The following is a 26348-nucleotide window of genomic DNA, read 5'->3' as shown; positions in this document are numbered from 1 at the left end:
TAAATTGTAAAAATGGTCAAATAAGTAGCAACAAGCAGAAATGTTATCAACCAAAGAGAATCAAGAACATACCTTATTTTTAGAAAATTTATTATGGCCATGAAAATTACTTGTAACACTGCTTTTTTGGGATTAACATGATTTATAATTCACTATTGAATCCAGTTAAATATAACCTTTATGTATAATTTTGCAAAATCACCATGCCAATAGTCACACAGTATAAAAATTCCATATAAAAGAACCCATTTTTTATTTTAAAAGGCATTATTCCATTATTTTCTCATTTACCTTTCTACTGAATAGGTAAGCAACTTCAAATTGTTTTCAGAGCCAGAGTGAAAATCAAAATAAAGTGCTCCACAGCTTCAATGTAAATTTCCAAACTTAATCTAGAAACATTTCACACACCAGTTACGCGAATATAAAACTGATGTAGGACTTCTGAAAAATATGCGACAACTTGTGTTTGTAAGGACTAGTAAGAAGGGAGGGTTTTTAAAGCAGGGCTCACCTGGTTTCCCCCAAGTCCATGACACGTATATAGAATTAATGGCTTGCTGCCTTGATTATTTTCTCCAACATCCAGACATAAAGGCTGACCGACGCTTTTAATCTAAAGGAAAATTTTCAAGTTATAAAAAAAATTTAAATCCATGTAGTTTATATATTTCTTCAATTGATTTCAACAAGTAGGGTAAATAAGAATAGTGTAAAAATTTCAAAAGCAAACAACCTGAAAGTATTTCAGCAATTTCCCCTGAACCACATAAATGTTGGTGGCAAGGAGTATACCAAGTAAAAAGGAACAGGAAAATACTCACATATCCAGATATAACAGGATTAAGGTCTGGCACATAGACTTCTGGATAAATATTGTTCAGGTACCATGTAAAATTTTTACATTGAAGGCGGTGCTTTATTTCGAATCTTTTTGAAAGATCACCAAATGATTTCTGGAGAAAGATAACAAGTGAAGAGAAGGCTTCATCAAAACAGCACTGGTAAAGTACTTCAAATGCTACGATTAGTATTTATCTTTAGGTTTTAAAAAAATTTCTGGGCTAAATTCAAGATAAAATTTAATTGCATTCATAATTCATTCATGCAACAAGTATTCCCACTTGCTCATTTCTGGCTTCAAAAAGAATCAGGTGCCACCATGGTGCTGGTCAAGTGTTATTTGCCTCTTCCTATGTACCACAAATCTCCCCATGGGACAAAGATCTCTAGCAAAATGCTATGAGCAAAGAAATGGTAGTGGGAGCATTCAAAATTGATCCCCAAAATGATCTGTAAAGTGAGGTGTGAGAAAACAGGTATAGAGAAAGTACCAAACATAATGTAATTTATACCTTTTCTCTAGTCAAGATCACACACAAAAATTTTTTTCTAGCTTTATGGGTGTAGCTTATTCTAACAATAGCCCTCATAATATTCTAGCAATAACAGTATATTAGTAGAAAAAGGCAATGGCATTTTATTTAAGGAACTAAACAAACAACTTTTTTAAAAAGCACTATTAAACTGAAAAGGAATTTGGTCTGTAGGAAAATTTTTAAAGAAAATTATATTATCTTTGGTACCTAAATATATGAAAAGGTAAATTCTCAAGCTAGTCAGTTCAACTACAGAAAATATTTTCCTTACCAGCTTCAAAAGTCTTGAACCCAGGTGTTTTAGCAAAAAAGTGTAAAACTCTACAAAGGACTTTTGGCTAACTTATGCATTTTACAAGCAGATCTATTTGCCCTGTGTTAAAAAAAAAAGCAAGGGGTGGGGGGATTGTTGGCTCACACTCCTCTTTATGGGTGAGCATAAGCTGTATTTAGCACCTACTTGCCTGCTTAGCCAAGTACCCTTTTGCAGTATACAATCTGCCCAATTTGTCTTGGTTGCCTCCGGTAAAAAGATAGCAATCTAACCCAGCAGGGCTCTGACTTTGCATCCTTCTGACATGTTACATGGAGATAATGGAGGCCAAAGAAAAAGTGAATATAAGTAACCATATCTTTATGACAGTCAACATGTTGATGCCCTTTAAACCCAGTATACAACCCCTTCCCCACAAATCAGCACTGATTCTTATAAAGAATTAGGTGCCCCTTAGCCAATGTGCTCAGTGGTTGAGCATCGACCCATGCACCAGAAAGTCGCCAGTTTGAATCCGGGTCAGGCACATGCCCAGGTTGCTAATTCAATCCCTGGGAGGCAGCGATCAATGATTCTCTCTCCTCATTGATGTTTCTATCCCTTTCTCCCTCTCCCTTCTTCTCTCTAAATCAATTAAAACATAACTAAAAAAAAAAAAGAGAGAGTTGGGTGCCATTCACTGAAGCATGTTCTTAAATTGTCCAGTTCATTTACCACATCCAATATGAAACCTATTGGAACTCAGTTTTCATGTATTGGACCCCATGATTCTGCAGCGCTTTTATCTATGGCAGGTCAATAACAGTACCATTTGTTAGCACTTATTTATTTCACAACTACTCTGGGAGAAAGGCAAGTATTTCCTCTCTTAAAACACGGAAGGACAGAGAAGAGAATTGGTTGAGCACACACCCCACATCCAGCCAAGCTCTTAACCAACTTATGAAGTGCCATCCCTAATTACAGTTTCAAAAGGGCTTTGCCAAGGTGGTCCCTCCAGTGTGTAGTGGAACCAGAACTTGGGGGGAAAAAAGGCTTTGATACTCCTGGCTTATTCTCTGGCCACATTCTGACAATGTCTCTATCTCCAGTTCAAAAAGCCACTTAGCACATTGATTTAGGTGTTAATCACATCACCTAAGACCAGTTAAAAACAATTCCACTTAATTTTTTCCTTGAGAAAAATTTTTAACCAAGGCAGTTACAAAACTAAATGGCTTCCAATATTAAAAAGGATATGATCGCCCAGATGGTGTGGCTCAGTGGTTGAGTGTCAGCCTATGAACCAGGAGGTCACAGTTCGATTCCAGTCAGGGCAACCTGCCCAGGTTGTGGGCTTGATCTCCAGTAGAGGATCATGCAGGAGGCTGCTGATCAATGATTCTTTCTCATCACTGATGTCAGTATCTCTCTCTCCTTCTCCCTTCCTCTCTGAAATCAATATTTTTTTCCCAAAAGGATATAATCAAGGAGAATGCATAAATTTTTAAAAAGCAGTTTACTCAATTTTCCTTAAAAAAAAAAAATTGAACTGGCATCATAAGTTATATATTTTAAGAGTTAAAAAAGCCAGCTTTAAAAACAGCCTTTTAAAATATTCCATATTTGAATTGATTCAAATAAGTAAAAGAACATGGGAACTGGGGAGTGGATTTTTATTGTAATTTAATTACTTAGCTCTAACTTACTTGTTTAACAATTTTTGCTGCATCTGTGTTTCTCCTATAAAATATTTCCTTGTATTCATCCATCCAGACTTCTGCAAGGCGAACTTGGTTGCGAGCAATCACCTGAGTGCCTTTTGGAAAGGTATGAGGGCTTTTGCTGCGAAAAACATGTCCAACAACAGAGCAAGGCATAATCTCCAACTGCCCACCACATTGCCATACCTGATAATTAATGATATTTGTTTAAATTTACAATATTTTAGGAAAATCAAAGTGTTGCTTTTAAGTTCACCTATAAGATATTATTAAAAGCAAAATATAGAAGAATTTTAGCACAACTTCACAAATAGTCTCTGCCCCATCAGTTCAGCTTAAGTTCTTAAATATAAAGAGCAATTTTATTAAATGGTATACTAAAGTCAACCAAAGCATATTTTCAGAAATTTAACATAATAATTATTTCAGATCTCTTATAAAAATGAAACCCAGAATTTATTTTTTGCAAACAATTATTCAAGCTCTAATATACACAGAAGACCAAAGCCTTTTCTGCATTTGACTTCTGTCTTCTTATACAACTTATATGGTTACTCTCTTCTAGTGACCTTCAAGTAAATGAACCTACACTCCATTATCCCTTACATATCCAATTTTTAGTGAAGACAACAATTCTGAACAGTCATTATTACCAAAGTAAAATCTATTAAACTTATAAAGTAACTGCTCATTTATAAAAAAAACAAACAAAAACAACTCATATGTATGTAGAGATAGTAAAAAAAAAATCCTTGCATTAACTCTAAATAAAATGATAAATCATTAAATCAATACCTATCCACTTAAATATCTTGACAATTAGTTCTGCCATAAATAATCACCAAGCAAAAAATCTAAAATAATGTTTAATAGTATGAGCTAGTATTAGGGCAAGCGATCAAATTTTTTTTCTCTCTTTTAAACAAATGAGAAAACTAAGTGATATGTTCAATTCAACAAACTGTGCTTGAGTTCTAACATGTGTGAAGGGTGGGGAATACTGAAATGAATAAAACAAGACCCCTGCCCTTCAGCAGTTCATACTTGGCTAAGATCATCACTGCCATTATGTGATAGATGGAGTCAGAGCCAAAACTTAAATCTTCTAACTCCTAGTTCAGTTATTTTTCCACTACATTCCAACGTAGGGGATAAAAATGAATGACAAAGTCATTGCAGAAAATGAATTCATGAAATCAAATAAGTACATATGGAGACCATCCAAAGCCTTTGTTTTGTTTCTCATATTAACTTTTCATATGTTTTGGGATGGGGGATCTCATTTAATCCAAAAAGTTAAATTCAATGTCCTTTAAAATTATACATAAATGTTTCTCCATTCTGACTCCCTTGAGAATCAACTTATTTCCTGAAGCACTAGATTTAATTATATTTATCTTGGCTGGAATTCAGTAGCTACAAGTGCATTAATTGGTGTCACTGCCTGGACACAGGCATTTAACTGATTCCTCCTGTTACATTGGCAGCAATGAATAAATATATTAAGTTACATTTTTTAAAATCATTTTGCACAGTTTATTTTATTATTGATTTCAGAAAGGAAGGGAGAGGGAAAGATAGATAGAAGCATCAATGATGAGAGAGAATCATTGATTGGCTGCCTCCTGCACATCCCACAGTGGGAATCAAGCCCAAAACCCAGGCATGTGCCCTTGGCCAGAATCAAACCTGGGACCCTTCAATCCGCAGGCCGACCGACCTTCTAACCATTGAGCCAAACTGGCTAGGGCTTAAGTTACATTTTTAAAGGAAATATCCTATTCTAAAATTTCTAGCAATTAAATTTTAGAAAGCACAAAAAGTAAAGACTACATATATCCATGGTAATCAGCCTATTAGAACAAACTATAGATTTCACTGTTTTATAGGTATGCTATGTTTATAAACTTACTCTGAAAGACATTTCTATATTTTCACCTCCCCAGATTTCCATTTCTTCATCATAAGTCCCAATATATTCAAAGTATTCTTTTGATATGGAAAAAAGGCCTCCTGCAAAAGTGGGTGTTCTGAAAAATAATCCATTGTCAAACTGTATTATAAAAGTCAAATAAGAAAAAAGAAATCTTTAAAGAACAACTGAATCAAATCCACAAACATATTAAAGAGAGATTCTAATTCCAAAGCTCTTAGATAGATTAACAAAAACTGAAAATGCTTTCCTCAAAGTCAAGTTGGGGAGAGGGTATTTTAAGTATCCTTTCTCATGTAGTAAAATTATTAAGTATCATCTAACCAAGCTTAAAGATTCTTAAGTAACAATTACAAAGAAGGCATACAAGCTCACCTAATGCTAATTCTTACTCACTAAAATCATGGGTAAGTACCTAAATAAATGAATTCTCTATTCCCTACATATACAACGGATGTGCTCTTTATTTTGTTAGGGTGAGTTATCTTGGAGGCAATTATGATAAAAAGCAAAGCCTGCATACATATTCAAATAATTGAAAGAGACATGTATCCATTTATATAGACATATGACTTTGTATACCCTCAACTTACTTAATTGGGTAGGTTTCATCTTTCCTTCTTTGCCTCTCATGATCAGGAAGTGCTTCCCAGCCAAATGAAAGGCTCCAGTCAAAATTTCCACGGTTATGGTTACTTCCATAAGGAGAAGGTTTGTTGAATTCAAATGTGTTCATATCTATGGATGCAATATCTGGACTCACAACCGCAGTGTAGTTCTCAGCTATTCTGGCCAACAAAGGTTCTAACCAACCATAAAAGCACTCACCTGAAAGGAATACAATTGTAATTAATTCAATGAAATCTGTTTTTTTTGTTTTTTGCTTTTGTTTTTGGGAAGTGGGTTTACAGAGAAATGAGAACAAAGTCATTTGTATTTTGAACATTTTTATAGGGGGAGGTTTCTTAAAGTTTTCTTGTGAAGAGATCAAGGTAGGATTTAAAAAGTAAACAAGATTCAGCATCATTGGGAAAATTTTCCTACAGATGATGTTCCATTTTATAACTTAGAAAAGGAGCAAAATGATACCAGTGTATTTAAGTTTCAGATGAGGTATTTCTCTTTCTAATGGACCATGAATCTAAGAAAGTTTTTTGCTGATCCATACCATCTAGCCCCAAATGTATTCTGACTTATTTAAACTGGTCTTCCCTGAGTAAAATGGAGTAATCAAAATTTTCATTCCTCTAACTGGATCTTAGAAGAATGTAAGTCAAGGAGTCAGAATATTATGATTTTAGCAGTTGGAGAAGAAGGAACATTCAAGCCTGCCCCAGCCTTAATGGAAGGTGGGGCAAAGGAATGCTATGAAAGGTCTGGGCCCTCGTCATAAGCCAGGCTATCTCACAAAACACAGAGAGTTCAGGAGATGCCGACATGTACAGTCCTACTGAGGGCTCCCAACAAGGGCAGTTGGACAGCCATGGTTCAGGAGGAACTTCAAACACATTCGCCCGGAGGGGAAGAAGGTCCAGTCTGACATTATCATTTGGGGCCAAGAGAGGGAAGACTGGAGGATAAACCATTTCCGTTTAAAATCACCTCTCTTGGATTACCCTAGACCTCTCTTCATTTTTAAGTGGCTGAAATTAAGAGAATACTGGATGTGTTAGCTCTAGAGAGACTCCCAACAAATCCAAAAGCCCTTCTGTGACCATTAGTGTAAGCTCACTACCATTTGCTGGGTCAAACACAACCAAGGACTGGCAAATTCAGAGCTAAATACTCATACAAAAAGTAATACCCACTATAGCAAACTTAGAGCTGAAGGGACAAAATGACATTTCAGTAATACCTAATGTGTACATTAAACATTGACTCTAAAGATATTTTGCAAATTTATTTAAAACTAGAGGCCTGGTGCACAAATGCATGCACAGGTTGGGTCCCTCGACCTGGCAGGTGATCAGGCTGACCGGGGCCAATGGGGGCTGGCTGGCCAGGGAGGGACCATGGGAGGTTAGTTGGCTAGCCAGAGAGGGACCACAGGAAGGCTTCAGGTTGTGTCCAGCCCTCTTGCCCAGTCCCAATGGCCAGACCCTAGCAGCAAGTTAACCTACCAATTGGAGCATCTGCCCCTTGGTGGTCAGTGCGTGTCATAGCAACGGTCGACCGATTGGTCGGACACTTAGCATATTACACTTTTATTATATAGAATCATTCACACACACACACACACACACACACACACACACACAACACCAAAAGAAACAAAACTGCCAAAAAAACACACCACACATACACATAAAAATCAAAGGAAAAAAACCAGCAACAACTGACAATGTTCATGGAAGAGATACCAGAAATTGGAAGGGGAACCCGTAACTTGGTACAAGAAGGAGTGTGTGAATCCTTGGGGGAGGAAGCGGGCGGTGGGGGGGGGGGGGGGGGGGGAGAAGAATTGAAATATACAACTTAAAAGTGTTAGTATAGGAACAAAGTTTATGATAGGGTTGACTACATGTAAACAAAAAAACTTTCACTCATCTAAAATTATAGGAATCATCTGGCATCTGGCCGGTGTGGCTCAGTGATTGATGTTTTGATTGCCAGTCAGGGTACATGCCTGGGTTGCAGGCTTGATCCCCAGTAGGGGACATGCAAGAGACAGCTGATCAGATCAATGATTTTCTCTCATTATTCATGTTGTTTTTTTCTCTCTCTCTCCCTCTCCCTTCCTCTCTGAAATCAATAAAAATATTTTTTAATTATAGGAATCAAGAATAATAAGGATAAAAACACTTTAAAAAAAAAAAGAACAAGCATCAGAAAAAGATCCCAAGCAGGGATAACTTGCTGGGGAAGCTGGCCACTGTAAGACATTAAAGTTGAGGAGCTTTAATTGCAAAGAAGGCAAGAAATTTGCATAAGTGAAAGGAAGTCCCTGTGTACTAAAGCTATAATCTTCTTGGGCTGTCAATGCTATAATCACCAGTTGAAAATGATGTTAAAGAAAATGCAATTAGGCATTTAAAGAAAAGGCTCCCTTACCTTTTAAATTAGGGGGTAGGGGAAGGAAAAATGTTACAACCATGTCTACACATATATACTTACAGTGAGCATCTAAAAATGTGAGCGTTTCAGCTGTTGCTACTGTTGCTCCTAGCAACCGTGCAGTGATCAGACCTTTTCTCTCTCTTTGTCTGACTATTTTTACTATAGGAAATTGTTTTATATATTCCTCTAGTTTATCATGTAAGTACTCTGTAAAAAAAAAATAAAACCAGGATTAACTCTTAAGGTTATTTTCATATATGACACATGAAAGTTAATGAAGAAACCACATTCATAATCGTAACAGTTACACACATTTCTCCATTAAGATGAAAATTAGACCTGACCAGTTTGGCTCAGTGGATAGAGCATCGGCTTGTGGACTGAAGGGTCCTGGGTTCGATACCGGTCAAGGGCATGTACATTGTTTGCGGGCACATCCCCAGTAGGAGGCATGCAGGAGGCAGCTGATCGATGTTTCTCGCTCATCGATGTTTCTCTCTATCCCTCTCTCTTCCTCTCTGTAAAAAAATTAATAAAATATATTTTTTAAAAAAAAGATGAAAATTATATCTTTAACTCTTCATTGAAAAAAAACTACACATGCAAATATGGACTATTGTAACATATAACATTATAACATATTAGAGGCCTGGTGCATGAAATTCATGTACTGGGGGCGGGTGGGCGGGTGGGGTGTGTCCCTCAGCCTGGCCTGTGCCCTCTCGCAGTCTGAGAGCCCTCACCAGTCCTGAGCCTGGCTTCTGGCTGAGCGGAGCTCCCCCTGTGGGAGTGCACTAACCACCAGAGGGCAGCTCCTGCATTGAGTGTCTGCTAGTCATTCCACCATTTTGTCTATTTGCATATTAGCCTTTTATTATATAGGATTAGAGGCCTGGTGCGCAAAATTCATGCACTGTGGGGGGTGGGGGGGAGGGTCCCCTCAGCCTGACCTGCGCCCTCTCGCAGTCTGGGAGCCCTCACCAGTCCTGAGCCTGGCTTCTGGCTGAGCGGACCTCCCCCTGTGGGAGTGAACTGGCCACCAGAGGGCAGCTCCTGCATTGAGTGTCTGCCAGTCATTCCACCATTTGGTCTATTTGCATATTAGCCTTTTATTATATAGGATTCTATATATGCCATGTTAATACTTCGGGGCAAAATGAAAGACTTTAAGTGGAGTGGACCCAGGAGTCAAGAAAATGCATTTGGAGATCTGAGAAAATTAACTAAGGAAGTAAAGAAACTAAATTTGGGCAACAAAAGATTTGATGCTTTTTAAAATTATTATTTAATTTGGAAATGTGAAGAAAAATGCCAAGTATCAAAAGGATTCTCTGATACTTAGGCAGTGATCAAAATAATTTAAGACCAAAATGTTGAGCAAAAGTAAGACAGTCCAGCCCGGCCGGTGTGGCTCAGTGGATTGAGTGTCCTCCCACACACCAAAAAGTTGCTGGTTCAATTCCTGGTCAGGGCATAGACCTGGGTTGTGGGCTCAATTCCCAGTAGAAGGCTTGCAGGAGGCAGCCATTGATGTTTCTATCTTCTCTCCCTCTACCTTCCTCTCTCTAAAAAAAAAATCAATAAAAACATAGTTCTTTTTTAAAGTAAGAAAGTTCAAGGCTATAGCAGTTTGGGAATATTTCTGCAGTCAGCAGAAAAATTTCAAGTTTTAGAGTCTCCTGATAGAATTTTTTCCGATTAAAATATGGAATAAGGGAACATGTGAATCAGGAATGAAGCTAAAAACAAGCAAAATTTTAGTAACAGATGTATCATTTGAGATATTAAGTATTTCAATTTGGATGAGAATGAGACATTATAAGCAAGATTTAAGACAGTAGGTAAAAGAAAATACATTAATCAGGTCAGTCAAGTATTCATATTTTTAAACAATTTCTTGTTGACTATAAAATGCAGTCCTTCCAGTGGGTTTCTTGGGCCCATAGGATAGCCTCAAAAAGATTAGGGAAGCCTGGATGGCATGGCTCACTGGCTGAGCGTCGACCTATGAACCAGGAAGTTACGGTTCGATTCCAAATTGGGGCATATGCCCAGGTTGTGGGCTCTATCTCCTGTGTGGGGCATGCAGGAAACAGCGGATCAATGATTCTCTCTCATCATTGACATTTCTATCTCTCCCTCTCCCTTCCTCTCTGAAGTCAATAAAAATAAAAAAAAAAGATTAAGGAATATTGAAAACATAAATAAATGTCCTATTGTAGATGTTTGCTTCTGCCAGATTTCAGAAGCAAATGTAGATGGTTTCATCTATGATTATATATGTTTTTTTCAGTGCTTCAGTGGTGAAGATAAGAGAGCTGCTTATTGAAAACAAACATTCATAAAAGAAGTGAGAGTCTAGGAACAATTTTAGTAAAAAAATAAATCTAAACATTGTTGTCTCAGAGTAATAGATTAACTTTTAAACACCTTCTAAGTTTCTCAGAATTAATTTTCTGAGAGACAAGCAAGATTGCAATTTTGCTTAAAAATATAATTTCTGCTTTAATCATAGACTTTTAAAATAGAAACATCTGAAAGGTATTAATGTGGATTTTTTAAAAACTGGAGTCACTATAGATTCCATAAAAAAAAAAGTCCTAACATTGTTTGAATTTTTAAAGAAATTATTTGCCCACACCTTCCAAACTTCCTGTAAATTCTTATCTGGCCCCTAAATTTAGTCCCCATCTACACCCCACTTTTTGTGAGGTTAAGAGCACAAAGCTATGAGATCAGACCTCCTGGGTTCAATTTATAGCACCATTACTTTTAACTGTGTGACCGCGGGCAAGTTATTTCACCTTTTTGTAACTTAGTATTTTTATCTCTAAGATGGGGATGATAGGATTTACCCTCACAAAAGGTTGTTGGAAGGATAAAATGTGAGGTTACTGTACAACTAAAGCATTTAAGAGAGGGCCTAGCACAGGGCCTATATTCTGTAAATGTTGATTATCTTTTGTTTTGCTATCATTGATATTTAACTAAAGGGTGTCCCAAAATTCACGCAAGATTTGAATTTTACGCCATTTGTGCCGTAAAGTGTTGCCAGTGGGGGAAAAAAAGATAGCGTGACAGCTGACAGTTCAGGGTTATTAAAAATGGAGTGCTATATGAAAGAACATGTTTTTATAGTTGAGCAATATTTTAAAAATAATGAAAGTTTGGCAGCTACAGTTCGCAATTTTCGTGCAAAATATGGTCGGAACAGTGATTTAACTTCATCAACTGTGAAGAGATTAATTAAAAAGTTTAGGGAGACTGGATCAATTAGTGATCTCCAACACACTGGCCGTCCTTCAACAAGTCGTTCAACACAAAACATCGAAGCAGTTCGTGAGAGTGTTGCTCAGAGTCCGGGGACATCAATTCGGCACCGTGGTCAAGAACTGGACATTTCGAGAAGCTCTCTACAGTGTATTCTCATGAAAGGTTTGCATCTTCATGCTTACAAAGTTCAATTGACTCAAGAACTGAAGCCTACTGACCACGCACAGCGAATAGAGTTCGTTGAATGGATTATGGAACAACAACAAGTGGATGCTGATTTTTCAAACAAAATCATCTTCAGCAATGAGGCTCATTTTCATCTTGATGGCTTAGTTAATCGACAAAATTGTCGCATTTGGGGCTCAGAAAATCCACGAGTGATTGTTGAGAAACAAATGCATCCACAACGTGTCACTGTTTGGTGCAGATTTTGGGCTGGAGGCATCATCGGACCATTCTTCTTCAAAAATGGGGCTGCTCAGGCAATAACAGTTAATGGTGCTCGCTATCACGACATGATAAAATTTCAACAAGAGTGCGTATGTGCCAGCAAAGCCGTGGAGGCCATTTACCTGATATGCTATTCCATACATAACCCTATACTGTATACATTATGAATCAGTAAAAAAAATTACAATTTTTAATTATAAATCTGTGTTTTCTATCAAAATTACTTCTTGCATGAATTTTGGGACACCCTTTACATCTGTTATTTGATTATGGCATACTTCTGCTGCTTTTCCCTAAGCCAGATGAAATCAGGGATTGTGGTTTCTACTTCACAAGCTACTTACAGCAAGTAGGGACACATTTTTCCACAGTGGGTATTTACTAGACAGCTCTGACTCGATAAGACGAATTATATTAATATGCAAAGATAGCCTTAGCCAAGAAAACCCAAATCTATCCTTAATTGCTATAGAGAATTATAAAAATATTCACACCCTTTTGATCAAGCAATTCTACTTCTAACTTATCTGAAGATATAATTCAAAAGAAGAAAAACAGAAGTGCAAGGATATTTATTACAGTGTAATATAGAATAACAATGAGGTGAATAAAGGTGAATGGTTACATAAAATGCATCTAGTCCATAACTGTCATTAAAAATAAAATTTTGAAGGCAAAATAAATGAGCTAATAATGTTCTGTGACATGTCTAATTTCAAAACTGGATTTATGACATGGGTATAATTAGATAAACGTTCTATAGTAGATAATAATTAAAAGAGGAAAAGATTAAAATAATTGAAACAGGAAGATTATGAATAGATGTCACTTTTCATTTTTATTTCCTTTACTTCTATTAATGTTCTTTGTGCAATTAAATAATAAAGTTTCCTTCAACTGAAGACTTTTGAGAAGTAGCCTTACTGTTCCCCTATTGCTTCACTACTTGAAAAATCAAGCAAAATAAGAATTATCTGTGAATCAAGTTCAAGAAACCAAAGAGGGAAAGATTTCTAAGATAAGTGGTTGTTGTTTTTTAAAGCTAAAACATATGAAGTATGCAGAAGTTAATCAGATGTCACTTTAAACTCTATGGGCTGCAGTCCAAACCGCAAGGATAAGAAGAATTCAGAACAGATCAAGCAGTAAATAAATTAGTTGATTACAATTGAGTGGTAAAGTAGCCTGGGTAAGAGGATTAAAGATTCAAATCAGAGATCTGCATAAAGTGCTTAGCTGTATGTAGGGGACTTGAATTATAAAACTTCCGCATTTGGCCCAACCGGTATGTCTCAGTGGTGGAGCATCAACCTATGAACTAGGAGGTCATGGTTCAATTCCCTGTCAGAACACCTGCCTGGGGTTGTGGGCTCGATCACCAGGGAATATGTAGGTGGCAGCTGTTTGATGTTTCAATCTCTCCCTTCTCCTTCTCCTTTCCTATCTCTCTAAAATCAATAAAAACGTATTTTATAAAAACTTTGCCATCTGGTAAATATGTCTCACATCCAAGCAAAAAATCCCCAGGTGATAAGCAACCTGATTCCACATAGATGTTAATGTAAATTGAGAACATAACTTCAATTCACTGAGATTTTGTTTTGAAACCACAGGAGTGTTTAGAACAGTGGTTCCTAACGTGGGGCACACACTCCACAGGGGTGTGTTTGATTTTTAAGGGAGGCAATTTTAGAATGAGTTATTAACAGTGAATCTCTTGCATTTCTTATGGTTCTAGGGGCCTCAACTACAGTATATAAATATATATTGTGATATATTTATGCATTTCAGTTTTCTATTATGTTTTGAAACTTTATTGGCTATTTTTTCATATACTTCATGTTACTTTTTTAACAATTTCTTAGTGATTTCTTCCTTAGTACTTCAACTGCCCTTTTGCTCTTTTATTTTTCTCTTTCATGGATGCCATGTTCTTTGGAAGCTTGTTTAGACCAAGTTAATGGCATTTAAGGTTTCCTCCACGTGAATAGGAGTTCATTTTTTGAATACTCGATAATAATAAAAGCGTACTATGCTAATTAACCGAACATCCTTCTGGACGTCCTTCCAGATGAAGCTGTGGTGGCGGGGGCCGAGGCAGAGGCGGCCACCACAGCCAAACCCCTTGCATGAATTTTGTGCATCAGGCCTCTAGTAAGAATTATATGTCGGGGGGGGGGGTAGGGGGGGAGCATCAGGATTATACAGATGCTTAGGTGGGGCATGGCAGAAAAAAGGTTGGAACCACTGGTTTAGAATTATATGTAGAAATTATTAAATAAGCAATTGTATATTAGAAATAAATAGGTTAATAATTTATGTTTTATTCACTTATTACCATTTCTGAAGTCTTGGTACAGCTTATAATTGATAACATGTCACTTAATTTGCAGTATCTTTTTTTTTCTTCTCATGACACATAAAGGAATGGTTTATCTTACCACAGATATTGCTTTGGATTTGATGAAAGAATACCAACCCCATTTTACAGATGAGTAAACAGCTAATTAGTGTTGGAGCTGGAAGTTTTCCTTAAAGAATCTGGTTCCAAACTATGATTCATTCAAGAATAAATGTCGTAATCATTGAAACAATCTACATCTGTTTGGTATTTAAAATGCTTGTAATGTTTGAAAATTTAGCAAATTAGAGTATTTGTCGAATTAGCCTTGCAATTCTAATTTAAAATGTGTAATTTAGTAAGTGCCTCTTGACTTTAATTTTAAGTAGCTATGTATTAAAGAATGTGGCTAACTTTGCAAACAATATTGAAAAATTTAAGAGCCAAACTAAAACAGGATGTGATAACTCAGAAATTTTTAACTACTTATTTATATTAATTACATTTATTTATATTAACTTATCTAATTTTCAAAACAACCCTAAGAATTATATACTATTTATGTACTTCCTCAATTATAAACTGCACAATTGAATTCTTCTTATAATCAATAGCATCTTAGTTTAATTGGCTATGAGAGCTTCTTAAACTAGTGGTATATAAACTAATTACATATCATACAATAAACTTGATGAGATATGGCATTTTTTCCACTTTACAGATAATGAAACTAAAGCATTGGGGGTAAGGGGAAAAGAGGGTTAAATAACTTGCCCAAGTCACATAGCTGGTTAGGACCAGAGCTGGGATTCACACCAAGGAAGTCTGACACCAGGCTCAAGTCTGTGCTCTTAATGACTATTCCTTACAATAAGTGTTACATTTCAGACTACAAAGTTATGAACAATGGTGTTTTATACATTTCTGAACTGCAAAATATTAGAATATCAACACCCTTGGATTCTACTTTCATCCACCATATATAGCATCCAAACTATTATATTCAAGTTCTGAAATGGCATCTGAGAGTACAATATAACTCAATAGACATTGGACAACATCATATGGATTTACTTGGGGAACAACCTAATTTGCATATGCTTTCTTACCAGCTACACTAGCATCATCCACCAAAATGATTTCCTTCAGCAGTATGGCAGGCGTAGAATAGAGCACACTGTGGACAGTTCTAAGCAGCGTGGACCATGCTTCATTATGAAAAACTATTATGACACTGGTGGTAGGCAGGGGAGGACAGCGCTTAAATTTTTGTTCAATACATCTAGGAAAAGTCAAAGTAGAAGAACAATTATGAATTTTATTACTTTATATCATAGCTATGCCATTACCAAAATTATTATTTAACCTTTATCACTATAGAAATGGTAGTGAATAGTTTTTTGTGACTTTTTACTATGTAAGACAATCTTAATGCTGAATAAACATAAGTAGAGCAAAACAAAATGCTTTATAAGACCTAGATCATGGCCACTCATATGTATTGCATGTCAAAGATGAGGACATGCTATTGTAAACTTTTTCAACAGTATAATTTTACATAAAAATAACATTTTCAATAAGGAAAATAACCGACAAGTGAGACCACCTATAAAAATGACAAATACTTGTAATTAGTCAAATAAAAATCAAGTTTTTCTCCTTCCTTGTGGAAATCATACATTTTTCTTATTTGTAATTTTTAAAACTGCAATTTAATTAAATATTCATATATGTACAGATTATCTTAAATCAGATACTTTCCTAAGTATGTAATATTTTCCAAGTTTATTTAATCAATTTACTTAATCTATATTTGAACCAATAGGGGGAAAATAGCGTACTACATAGCTATGCATGATTTTCATTATTCAGCAAAGATTTTGCTCCAATAATCCAATCTATTGTTTAATTAAATGAGACAAGGCACTTTAAATATTTTTAAAAATACATTTATAAATTTAAAATAAAAGTCCTAAATCCATGTTATTAGTCCTGTGCTCTGTTACCACATGAAACATCAATAGGCACAAGGAGAGCAACACTAGTAATTTTTGACAAGTTAATGGCACTGTGCTACCCATTAGCTATAAACAAGTTATAAATTGATTCATTTTTACAACAATGTCTTCCTCTGTGAAAATTGTCTTCATATGAAGCATTGGGGTGTGGGAGGACCTGTACAGCCTCCAGTCCCCTGGCCTATTGCATTGAGGTGAAGATCAAATGAAATAACATGCAGGAGAGGGCTGCAAAACATTGTAAAATCAAACATAGTAAACCTGGAACATATGGAAAAGATAAATAAATAAGTTTATCTTTAAGTTCACTTAAAACCCATAAGTGGTTGTATAATTTCAGACAACAGAGTACAAAAATCTCCCACACAGTCAAAAGGCACTGTAAGTACAGTGTGTGAACAAGTGCTGGTCAAACACAAAGAAAAGGAAGTAAATCATTCACTCATGGAGATAAGGGCCCAGAGCACTTTAGTCCCTCTGCCAGGGCCAATGGGGAAACCAGAGCCTCCAGTATGGTATGGGAGGCCTGGGACTGCCACCCTGGGAAAAGATATCCTACAAACTCTCATTAACCACTTTTATATCCTGGCCTCAATATGTATGTGTCTTAGATTCTTTTCTAAGAGGAGGTCTTTAGGGTAGAATATTTGTAGTGATAAAAAAAAAAAAATTAGACTGGGAATAAAGTATTGAGAGGGTATCAACACCACCGGATAGAAAAAATAGAGGAATTGACTGAGTGAAAGTGATTTTACTCTCTAGTGCATTTGTTATTTCAAAGTGTAATATACATATATCGTCAGAGCAAATAATCACATTCATCCTCATTGATGAATAAGCAAGTTATTTATTCTAAATTGAATTTTGGATAAACTACTAATTAAAAATAACATCCAAACATAAACTACCTCATCCTATATGGTACTCTTAATTACACAGAAACAAATAACTAAATATAAGCTTGTATCTTCAGACATAAAGGTTTATAATCTAACAAACTATAAGTAAAAATTATGAAAAACTCCATATTTTCTTTTTTTTAACAAAAAAAAAGAAACCTTATGATTTCCTGTCTTATAAGCATTTTGGGGAGAGATTTTCAAGATTTTAAAAAATGTTTCCCTACATTTATTTGCCATGTGACTAACTAATGTAATATTAATCAAGAATTACAAAAAGGTCTTGAAGATTTAAAGTATAAATCTTTACAAAAACTCACACTAATAAAATGTTATCATTTTAATCTTACAATGCTTTCCCTTGGTTTAATCGAGGCTTTATTTGCTTAACTGATAACCACTAATATCAAATAAAAGTGTCATGTCATATCCTTAATGCAAGTGGTAATGAAATTTTATATTACTGCATACACCTCATTTATTTGGAAACAATTAGCATGTTAAACTTATGCTTTAAAAACTGTTTCACATGTCATTTAAAGTAGTGAAATTAAAATAACTTGCCAAAGTGACTGCATATTTCTAATCAAGCCATTTGAAAGATTTGGCAAATAGAAAAGTGCTCAATCAGTCACATCTGGTTTTGGGAGAAACTAGACCTATATTTCTAATGAGCAAAGAAAAGATTACGAATTCTTCAGAAAATGTGTTCCTTGCAGATAGAGGTTAAATTTAAAGTAGCAAATTATTAAGTCTTCACCAGCTCTTCACAGTCATAGGTACCCATGCCTATCCAAAAAAAAAAAAAAAAAAGGTTCTTTACGTGCTTGTTATTTCCCACTTACTTAATGATGAACATTATTGAATATTACTGTAATGTTTAAATGTTATATTGGGGGGGAAAGTTTATCTTGAGCTGGCATTGATTATCACGTTAAAGAATAAAAAGTAGGTTTCTTCATTTGTGATGTGAATTGATTTTCAGTCAAGACCTTTCTCCAGATCAGTGAAGTGCAATACTACGTTTTAACTTAACATAACAAAACTGTGCCTTGTTATAACAGCTAAAATATTTGTTAGACATTCATTTATTTCTTTACACATTTATTTAATATTGATGAGCAACCCAACTTTGAATCACACAGATCATAATACAGTGACAGTCCTGGATGGTGTGGCTTAGTTGGTTGGGCATCATCCCATGCACTAAAAGATGACTGGTTTGATTCCCAGTCAAGGCACATACCCAGGCTGTGGGTTTGATCCCCAGTGAGGTAAGTTCAGGAGGCAATTGATTGATGTTTCTCTCATACATCTCTCTCTCTCTCTCTCTCTCTCTCTCTCTCTCTCTCTCTCTCTCTCTCTCTCCTCTCTCTCAAAAACATATCCTTGGGTGAGGATTTTAAAAATTAAAATAAAAATAATACAGCAACAGAAATTTAATCTACACAACTTCAACATTAAGGAACTCATAGTTGGAGCAGGTATTTATGATCAGATCATAAATCTAGAAAAATATGAATGAGGCAATAGACCTAAGTCCTTTTCTTTAGGTTCACTTCCAAATATATTTTTATTATAACCAGAAAGCAAAATATGTAGCACTGCTTGCTTACAGTTTTCTGTCTTACAACTTTAACAAATCTATGGATGGTTTGAAAGCGCTAGAAATTCATTTTAGCTATTTCAGTTCAAACAGCATTTGACCACTACCTCAAAGATAACAAAATGGTTCAATAACTAAGGACAAACAGTATAAAGGAAGCTGGAGGAAAACTTAATCAAAATACTATATACTTGAAATAAGCATGTAAGTAAAGTGACAATAAAAAGCAATCTTGACTTCTCAGAAGCTGAAGGGAAACAGATCTATAATACCAGGACTTATTCAACAAAACCATAGAGAAAAGAATCATAGTTGAATTACTAATTATAACAATATTGTCCCTTAAAAGACAGGTCATAAAACACAGGGCATTCTTAAATATAATGAAATATAATTATAGCACAGAGAATAACCACAAAGTCTGTGACTTGATTCATAAAATATTGCTATTTAACAGCTCCTAAGTCTTGGCATACTTTTTAATCATTTCTATTCTACAGTAATACACAGAGGAATGGAGACAACTCCCATATTTTCCATAAAAACTGTCCTGTATTTCTTTCTTAACAGATGAGGAAACTAAAGTATTTCAAATAAAGAATTTATTTGTGATTCTATAGATGTCAGATCTAGAATTCAATATTCTAATTTCTAAGACAATAACTTTTCACATCTCCAATGCCGCACCAGGAATAGATATGACTATCTGGCCTCAATAAGAAAAAGAAAAAGTAATTAAAACTGAGTAAATAAATAATAATTGGTGATATCTTTTCCCCTTAGAGTGGCTAAAGAACAAGCAACTTTCTTAGCTAACAGCCTTCCCCTGCAAGCCCTGATGATAAACAGAAGACAATGAATATTCTTCAACATACTCAGGAGGTCGAGTGTCTGGTCCAAGGTCTCGGTGTAAAGAAATCCTGTCACTTGCAAAAGCATTAAAACAGTGTTGTGCTTCTCCCCGTTCTTTCTCCTTCTGCTCTTCAACACTTAGGCTGATTATCTTGAATGCTCTACCAGAAGCACCAGGTGCATTAGAATCCTGAGGTGGGCGGTCAAGAACCGGCTTCAGTTCTGCTGCTGTGTAATATCCTTGCAAACAAGGTCTCTCACCAGCATCAATGCTTTGCCTAACAGGTGCTCCTATTTGCATTTTTGGCATTGCATCTTTAATATTGTGTACAGCTTCTAGCATTAAATCAAGCATCTTGGGTTTCTTTTTCATGTTCCTTTCCATCCTTGATTCCTCTTTGGATTGTTGAACACTTACTTCTCTTTGCATTAAAATCAAAAATATTATAAAGAAAAAAATTACTGCACCAAACTTCCAGAACTTTTTATGAAAATGTCTTTTAAGATGTAATTTCACTAGTCGCTTTAGTTGAGTCATTCTGACATTAAAAGCTTGTCACTTGACAAATAACAGTTATAGTTTCCGCTTTTAATTATATTTTTTATCATGGATTTGCTGGCAAGCAGGTTTCATTAAATGGTAATACCTATAAACAGAAATGATAAATGACATTAGTTACTATTCATTCCTATCAGTATGGTTCAATTCACTCATTCAACCAACAACTCAACAAGAGCTACAAACAATATACTCCTATCCTATATAACAAAAGGGTAATATGCAAACTGCTGAACGGCAGAACGACCGGTTGCTATGATGCACACTGACCACCAGGGGGCAAATTATACTTTTGGAAGAACACAAATATAATTAACCACAATCTATCAGGACTATAAAATATATTAGAACCCTAGCTGGTTTAGCTCAGCAGATAGTGCATCAGCCTGCGGACTGAAGGGTCCCGGGTTCAATTCTGGTCAGGGGCATATGCCCAGGTTGTGGGCTTGGTCCCCAGTAGGGGGCGTGCAGGAGGCAGTCAATCAATGATTCTCTCCCATCATTGATATTTCTTTCTCCCTCTCCCTTCCTCTCTGAAATCAATCCTATATAATAAAAGGCTAATATGCAAATTGACCAAATGGTGGAACGACCGGTCACTATGATGTGCACTGACCACCAGGGGGCAGATGCTCAATGCAGGAGCTTTCCCCTGGTGGTCAGTGCTTTCCCACATGGGGAGTGCCGCTCAGCCAGAAGCTGGGCTTGCCAGCAGGCTCACAGCTGGCAAGCACAGCAGAGGTGCTGGGAGCCTCTCCTGCCTCTGCAGTAGTGCTAAGAACCCCTTGGGGGATGTCCGACTGCCAGCTTAGGCCTGCTCCCCTAAGCTGGCAGTCGGACATCCCTTGAGAGGCCCCAGACTGTGAGAGGGTACAGGCTGGGCTGAAAGACCCCTCCTCCCCCAGTGCATAAATGTTGTGCACCAGGCCTCTAGTAAAAATATATTAACAAAAAATAATAAATATTAGGTATTTTTCCCCAGTAAAAAATACATTGTTAACTCTGGCAAATAGCTATTATATAATATGCATAAAATTACTTTTAAAAATATATTTTGAGTCTAAAATAACAGGTATCTTAACTTAATAATCAAGGGGGCAAAGGATTTTATTAAACTGATTATAAAGAAAGGGAATCCATAAGAAAGCAAAGGTATACTGACAGGTACTATCAGCCATGCATTCAAAAGACTGCTTTTTATTTTATGAAGTTTGCCCATAACCTATGAACCTTTACTCCAACTAAACCAATTAATATTAAAAAGCAGCATCACCAACAAGTAAACACATTCTCGCAGATTTGCTGACCTGACAGTATTTTGAATTCTGACAAAACCAATTAAGACTAGAACATTAAGAGCATCGGTTGTTATAAAATAGCCATTTTCAAATACAAAAGTACATCACACAAAATACAAAAATCTAGTAGCAAAAAAAAAGAAAAAAATGCATCAAGCTTTACTTGTAGTATCTCTAAAGAGGCAACAGAGATCATCAAATTATAAAAGCAGCATTTGGCCTGATAAAATACTGCTTGCTCTTGACCCTAAAAACAGAGCAACATGTTTACTAAAACCTAATATAGGCCACTGGGAGCAAAAGAAAGGAGGGAGAGAAAAAGGGCATCTATGACAGGCTGAATCACAGTGAGGGTTTATTTTCTTCATGGTGCTTTAAAAAAAAAAAAGGTAATGTGAAAGGGTTTTAGTACACAATTACATACCATGGACCATTATAATTATTCAAGTAATTTGTAGGGGTAAGACCTGTCCTCCATAAACATATTTTAAGGAAAATATCATTTATAGAAGTGAAAACTAACTTTGACATTTTATTCCCTTTATCTTCCAAAGTTATTATTAAATTAAAATAAGAAAACTAAGTTCAAAGATGGAGTCTCTGGTCTTTAGCAAGACATTTTAAACTGAATAAACAAAAATGCCAGAACTTGCATACTTAATTGTATATACTATTTCTAATTGGACTGCTCTAAATTATTTTTTTTTTAGTGTGAAATGGATACTAGTTCCAGAAAATACCTCAACTAATGATGTATATGCCCATGAAAATGAGATGCCAATATTTCTGAGCTTTGGTTATTTTGAGAGCCTCAAGGAAAGAGTAAATGCCCTCCTTAAGCTTTATACATGGTTTGAAGACACAATATAAGGAGTTTGAGAGCCACACAATTGTTGTGTAATGTCTTATGTCAGCTGTTTTGCTAAGCTGAGACTATAAAATTAAAGATGCCTCTTACCTTTAAGGAGCAAAGACATGGAATGTCAACAGGCAACAAGAAAGCAGCATGACATGTGCTATCACAGGAGACTGTGAAAGCAACATGGAGGGTAAGGAGAAATGTTGGAGGAAATTTCCAAGAGATGATACTGCTGAGCAGGATCTTGAAGATAAGCAAATAGTAGGCAGGTGGACAAGAGAGAGGAGAGAGAGGGAATGGCAGATACAAAGGCATGAAAAGCCATGGTCGATCCTGAGTACAGCAGAAAGGGAAATCACAGGTTTGAAATGGTAGGAGGTGAGGCTGGAAGGTCAGTTAAAGGCAAGTTAACAAAGATAATTTGGAATCTACCAATTTGTCCTGAATAGAATGAATAAAAAAGAACTGGATATTTTAAGGAAGGGTTATAATCACATTTATGCTTTAGAACAATCAGTTTCTTAGTGCCACTAAAATTGATAGATACAAAAAAAATTAAGAGATCAGGAAGGATGGAAAAGACTGATTCAAAAGAGTTCAGAAACCCTAGCCAGTGTGGCTCAGTTGGTTGAGCATCATCCCATGCACTGAAAGGTGGTCAGTTCAATTCCTGGTCAGGCCACATACTCAAGGTTTTGGGTTCGATCCCCAGTCGGGGTGCATACAGGAGGTAACCGATCAATATTTATCTTTCTTTCTCTCTCTCTCTCTCTCTCCCTCCCTTCCTCTTTCTCTAAAATCAATCAAAACATATATATTTTTTTAAAAAAATATGCCCTGTACTAGTAAGTGGTATTAAGTAGGACCTGGTGAGAGAGAGAGAAGAATGGGAGGTATGTGGGTCAAGTGATGACATTAACAAAGAAAGGATAGATTTGGGATGGGAATTAGGGATATAATTTCTTTAATTTTAGACATGACAAATTTTATATGCTGGTAGGACTTCCCAGTGAGTTCCCATAAGCAAAAAAGATATATGGGACTGAAAATCAGGGAAAAGCTCTGTGCTAGAGATGAAAATTTGAGAGTCAGTGTCAGGGTACAGAAGAGTTCACCTATAGTATATATTTAAGTGGTGGGAGGGGAAAAAAGACCCAGGGAAATAAGGAAAACAAATGGGGAGTCAAGTGAAAATAGATTAGCAGATAAAGTGTCCGTGTCAGGTAAATTTAGATTTTTTACAATCTGCATCTTATCCTTGAGAGATGATAATCGTTTGACAGCTAGTTGGCCTTTAAAAATAAATTTTACTAGACCTGGTCCAACAAGCTTTAGTGCAAACCCAGGAATGAACCTTGGAAGAGAATACAATAGACTAGTTATAGTTATGCCACCAAGATTCTAAGGCTTAGAATCCAGATGCTTTCAGACTAACAGGGCAACCACCTGACCTAAGAGTTTCCAGAAAGATAAAGATGAGAAAAATATTTGGGATAAGCAAAATGTTATTTCATAGTCCCCAACCTATGAAATACAGCCTAATCACCTTTCTCTAACCACAGCTTGACAACAGACATGGATATAAATCAACCTATGTTCACCCTCCTTTCAGTTTCTGGCAGAAGCACTAAAAACCCCCTTTTGGAGTGCTATTTAGTGATACCAGATTTCTTAAGTAGCCAAGGGTAGGCTAGATTTAAAAATCATAAAGGGAATAAGATAGTCTCCTAAGAATGTTTTAACACAATAGAGAACCAAAGAGAGTCCAGAGAAATCACAGAGTAGAGGGAGATGACAGAACTAGATTCTTCTACAGTAGTGATACTTTTCCTAAAACACTTTATGCCAGAAATCATATTTGTGGCTAGGGTGGGGAATTAGTAAAAAGAATGGAATTAACGAAGTAGTTGGAACAGTTCTTTTTTTTAGGAATAAATTATAAACTAAAGGAGTTCTTCATCGATAGGACAATAATCCTATCACTGTGTGAATATGTTTATCTAAGGGAGTCACTCAAATAGTAGGTTTTAGTTTAGGATGTCTCTAATGCAGGAGTGAAGGAAAGTTCATGAAGAGTGGCTCCCTTACTCATGGTTGTTTTTCTATGTTGGTGACGTTGGTGACATAGTGGGCACCCAATAAATGTTTGTTGATTGGAGAAGAGAAGAAGGAAGACCAAGATTTAATTTATTATTAGAAATAATTTAAAAAATAGTTAACTTTTGTAAATGTTAAGTCCCTGATACTTTAACACTTACTAAATAAATCCTAATACAGTCTTTCAATGGTTCTGTAAATTTATGTTATTCCCATCTTACTGACAAACAATGACAGTCAAATAGATTAAGCAGTTTGGCCAAGGTAATTTTAAGTGGAAGAGTAGCATTTTTCCCCAACCATGTTCAAACTCAGGTCTGATGTAAAATCCTGAACTTTTAACTGAAGTTATCTGAAAAAAGGGTCTTTAAAAGTCAAGAACTGATACCCTAGCTGTCAGGAAATTAGGGAATAACCTAGGTAAAAAAAAAAAAAAAAAAAAAGTACAAATAGCCTAATATCACCTCAGGTAAGTTTTTCAGGGCAAATGAGTTTTGTGATTTTGTTTCTTTCTTTTCTTTCTTTTTTTTTTTCTGTTTTAAGAGCATGTTTGGGGAAAGAAAGATTGAGGATGAGGTTTTAGATCTTGAAAATAGGTGTTAAGATACTGAGACCTTTTAGTTGCTCTACTAAAGTAGAACATGATGCTTTGTTCTTTTCAGATTATTTCTGAAAAGAATGCTCTTCTTATATCAATTGCTGATCACATAAAAGATTTCAACATTGGTTCTCCAGGGATTTTGTAGGACTTTTCTGTCCTTTGCTGCTCATGTGCAATGTCCAGGCTTCCACTAATGAAAACTACACTCAACATTAAGCATCTCCATCAATGGTCCTCAGCTCTGAATAAACATTAGTGGAATGATCTTTAAATAGGCAGTACCTTAGGCCTTACTTCTAGAGAGTTTCACTTAATTATTCTAGAAGCAGGGCCTAGGCCTTGATTTTGTTTTTTTAGGCTATCCAGATAATTCCAAAGAGCAGCTAGGCTTAAAAATTACTGGTCTAATTTTTGGCAAATCAAAACTAGCACCTGATACAGAAAGGAATGTATCCATCCAAAGATAACCTCATTATTAATTCCTAATACTTCAAATTCAGATTTTTTAAAACAAATGCTTGATATAAACTGAGTAAAAGTTATTTTGACATGGGGAGAAAATTTAAAAACCAAAGCAAGAATGAGTCAAAGTTTCTGGAAGAGTTTCAGGAAAATGGCTGATATAATTGAAGCATTGAAGTTTTATTGCAAATTATGAGGCTGTAAAATCATTTTTTTAATATTTTGTTCCAATCACAAAGATAGAAAACCTGAGGCTTTGAACAATAAAACAAATAATCCAAAAAACACACAATAAAATCATAAGTAAAACAAAACCAGGACTCTTAATTCCTATTCCTGGGAATAATGCCATGTTCCTAAACAATGCTTCTTGACAAATTTGAAGACCTATGTTTAAATAGCCATTAAAACAAAACAAATCTCACCTAGAATCAATTTTCAATTGGACTCAGAAGTTTGAGGCTTGAAAATAAAATCAGCACAACAACAAAGTCAAATATAATGTTATATTTACATATTAGAAATGATTAGCATATGAAGGGTTTGTCATCCTTGTATTCTAAACCCTTTACATATAGCAATCCAAAATGGTCATTTGCTAATTATAAAATATCTAACTCACAGAAAAAGAGAAAGGAATATCATGAAATAGTTTTTTAAACCTAGAAAAAATTAAATTTTCTAAAT

General features: G+C 35.7%; 1 protein-coding gene across 1 annotated transcript in view; it reads right to left on the bottom strand.

The window, feature by feature from the left end:
* The window catches only part of GALNT3 (polypeptide N-acetylgalactosaminyltransferase 3), a gene marked incomplete at its 5' end in the record, with an annotated part of 29331 nt that extends 9008 nt beyond the window's left edge, over positions 1 to 20323 (bottom strand). The window contains 8 exons of the mRNA XM_081096280.1: positions 515 to 616; positions 825 to 956; positions 3342 to 3542; positions 5269 to 5386; positions 5883 to 6117; positions 8404 to 8553; positions 15520 to 15692; positions 19809 to 20323. Coding sequence (XP_080952406.1) covers positions 515 to 616; positions 825 to 956; positions 3342 to 3542; positions 5269 to 5386; positions 5883 to 6117; positions 8404 to 8553; positions 15520 to 15692; positions 19809 to 20323 — 1626 coding nt within the window. The remainder of the gene's footprint in view (positions 1 to 514; positions 617 to 824; positions 957 to 3341; positions 3543 to 5268; positions 5387 to 5882; positions 6118 to 8403; positions 8554 to 15519; positions 15693 to 19808) is intronic.
* Positions 20324 to 26348: the final 6025 nt, after the last annotated feature.

Source organism: Myotis nattereri, assembly GCF_964212035.1.
Source record: "Myotis nattereri genome assembly, chromosome: 7".
NCBI lineage: Eukaryota > Metazoa > Chordata > Mammalia > Chiroptera > Vespertilionidae > Myotis > Myotis nattereri.
Note: the sequence above shows the minus strand (reverse complement) of the source record. Positions and strands in the feature narration are given on the sequence as shown.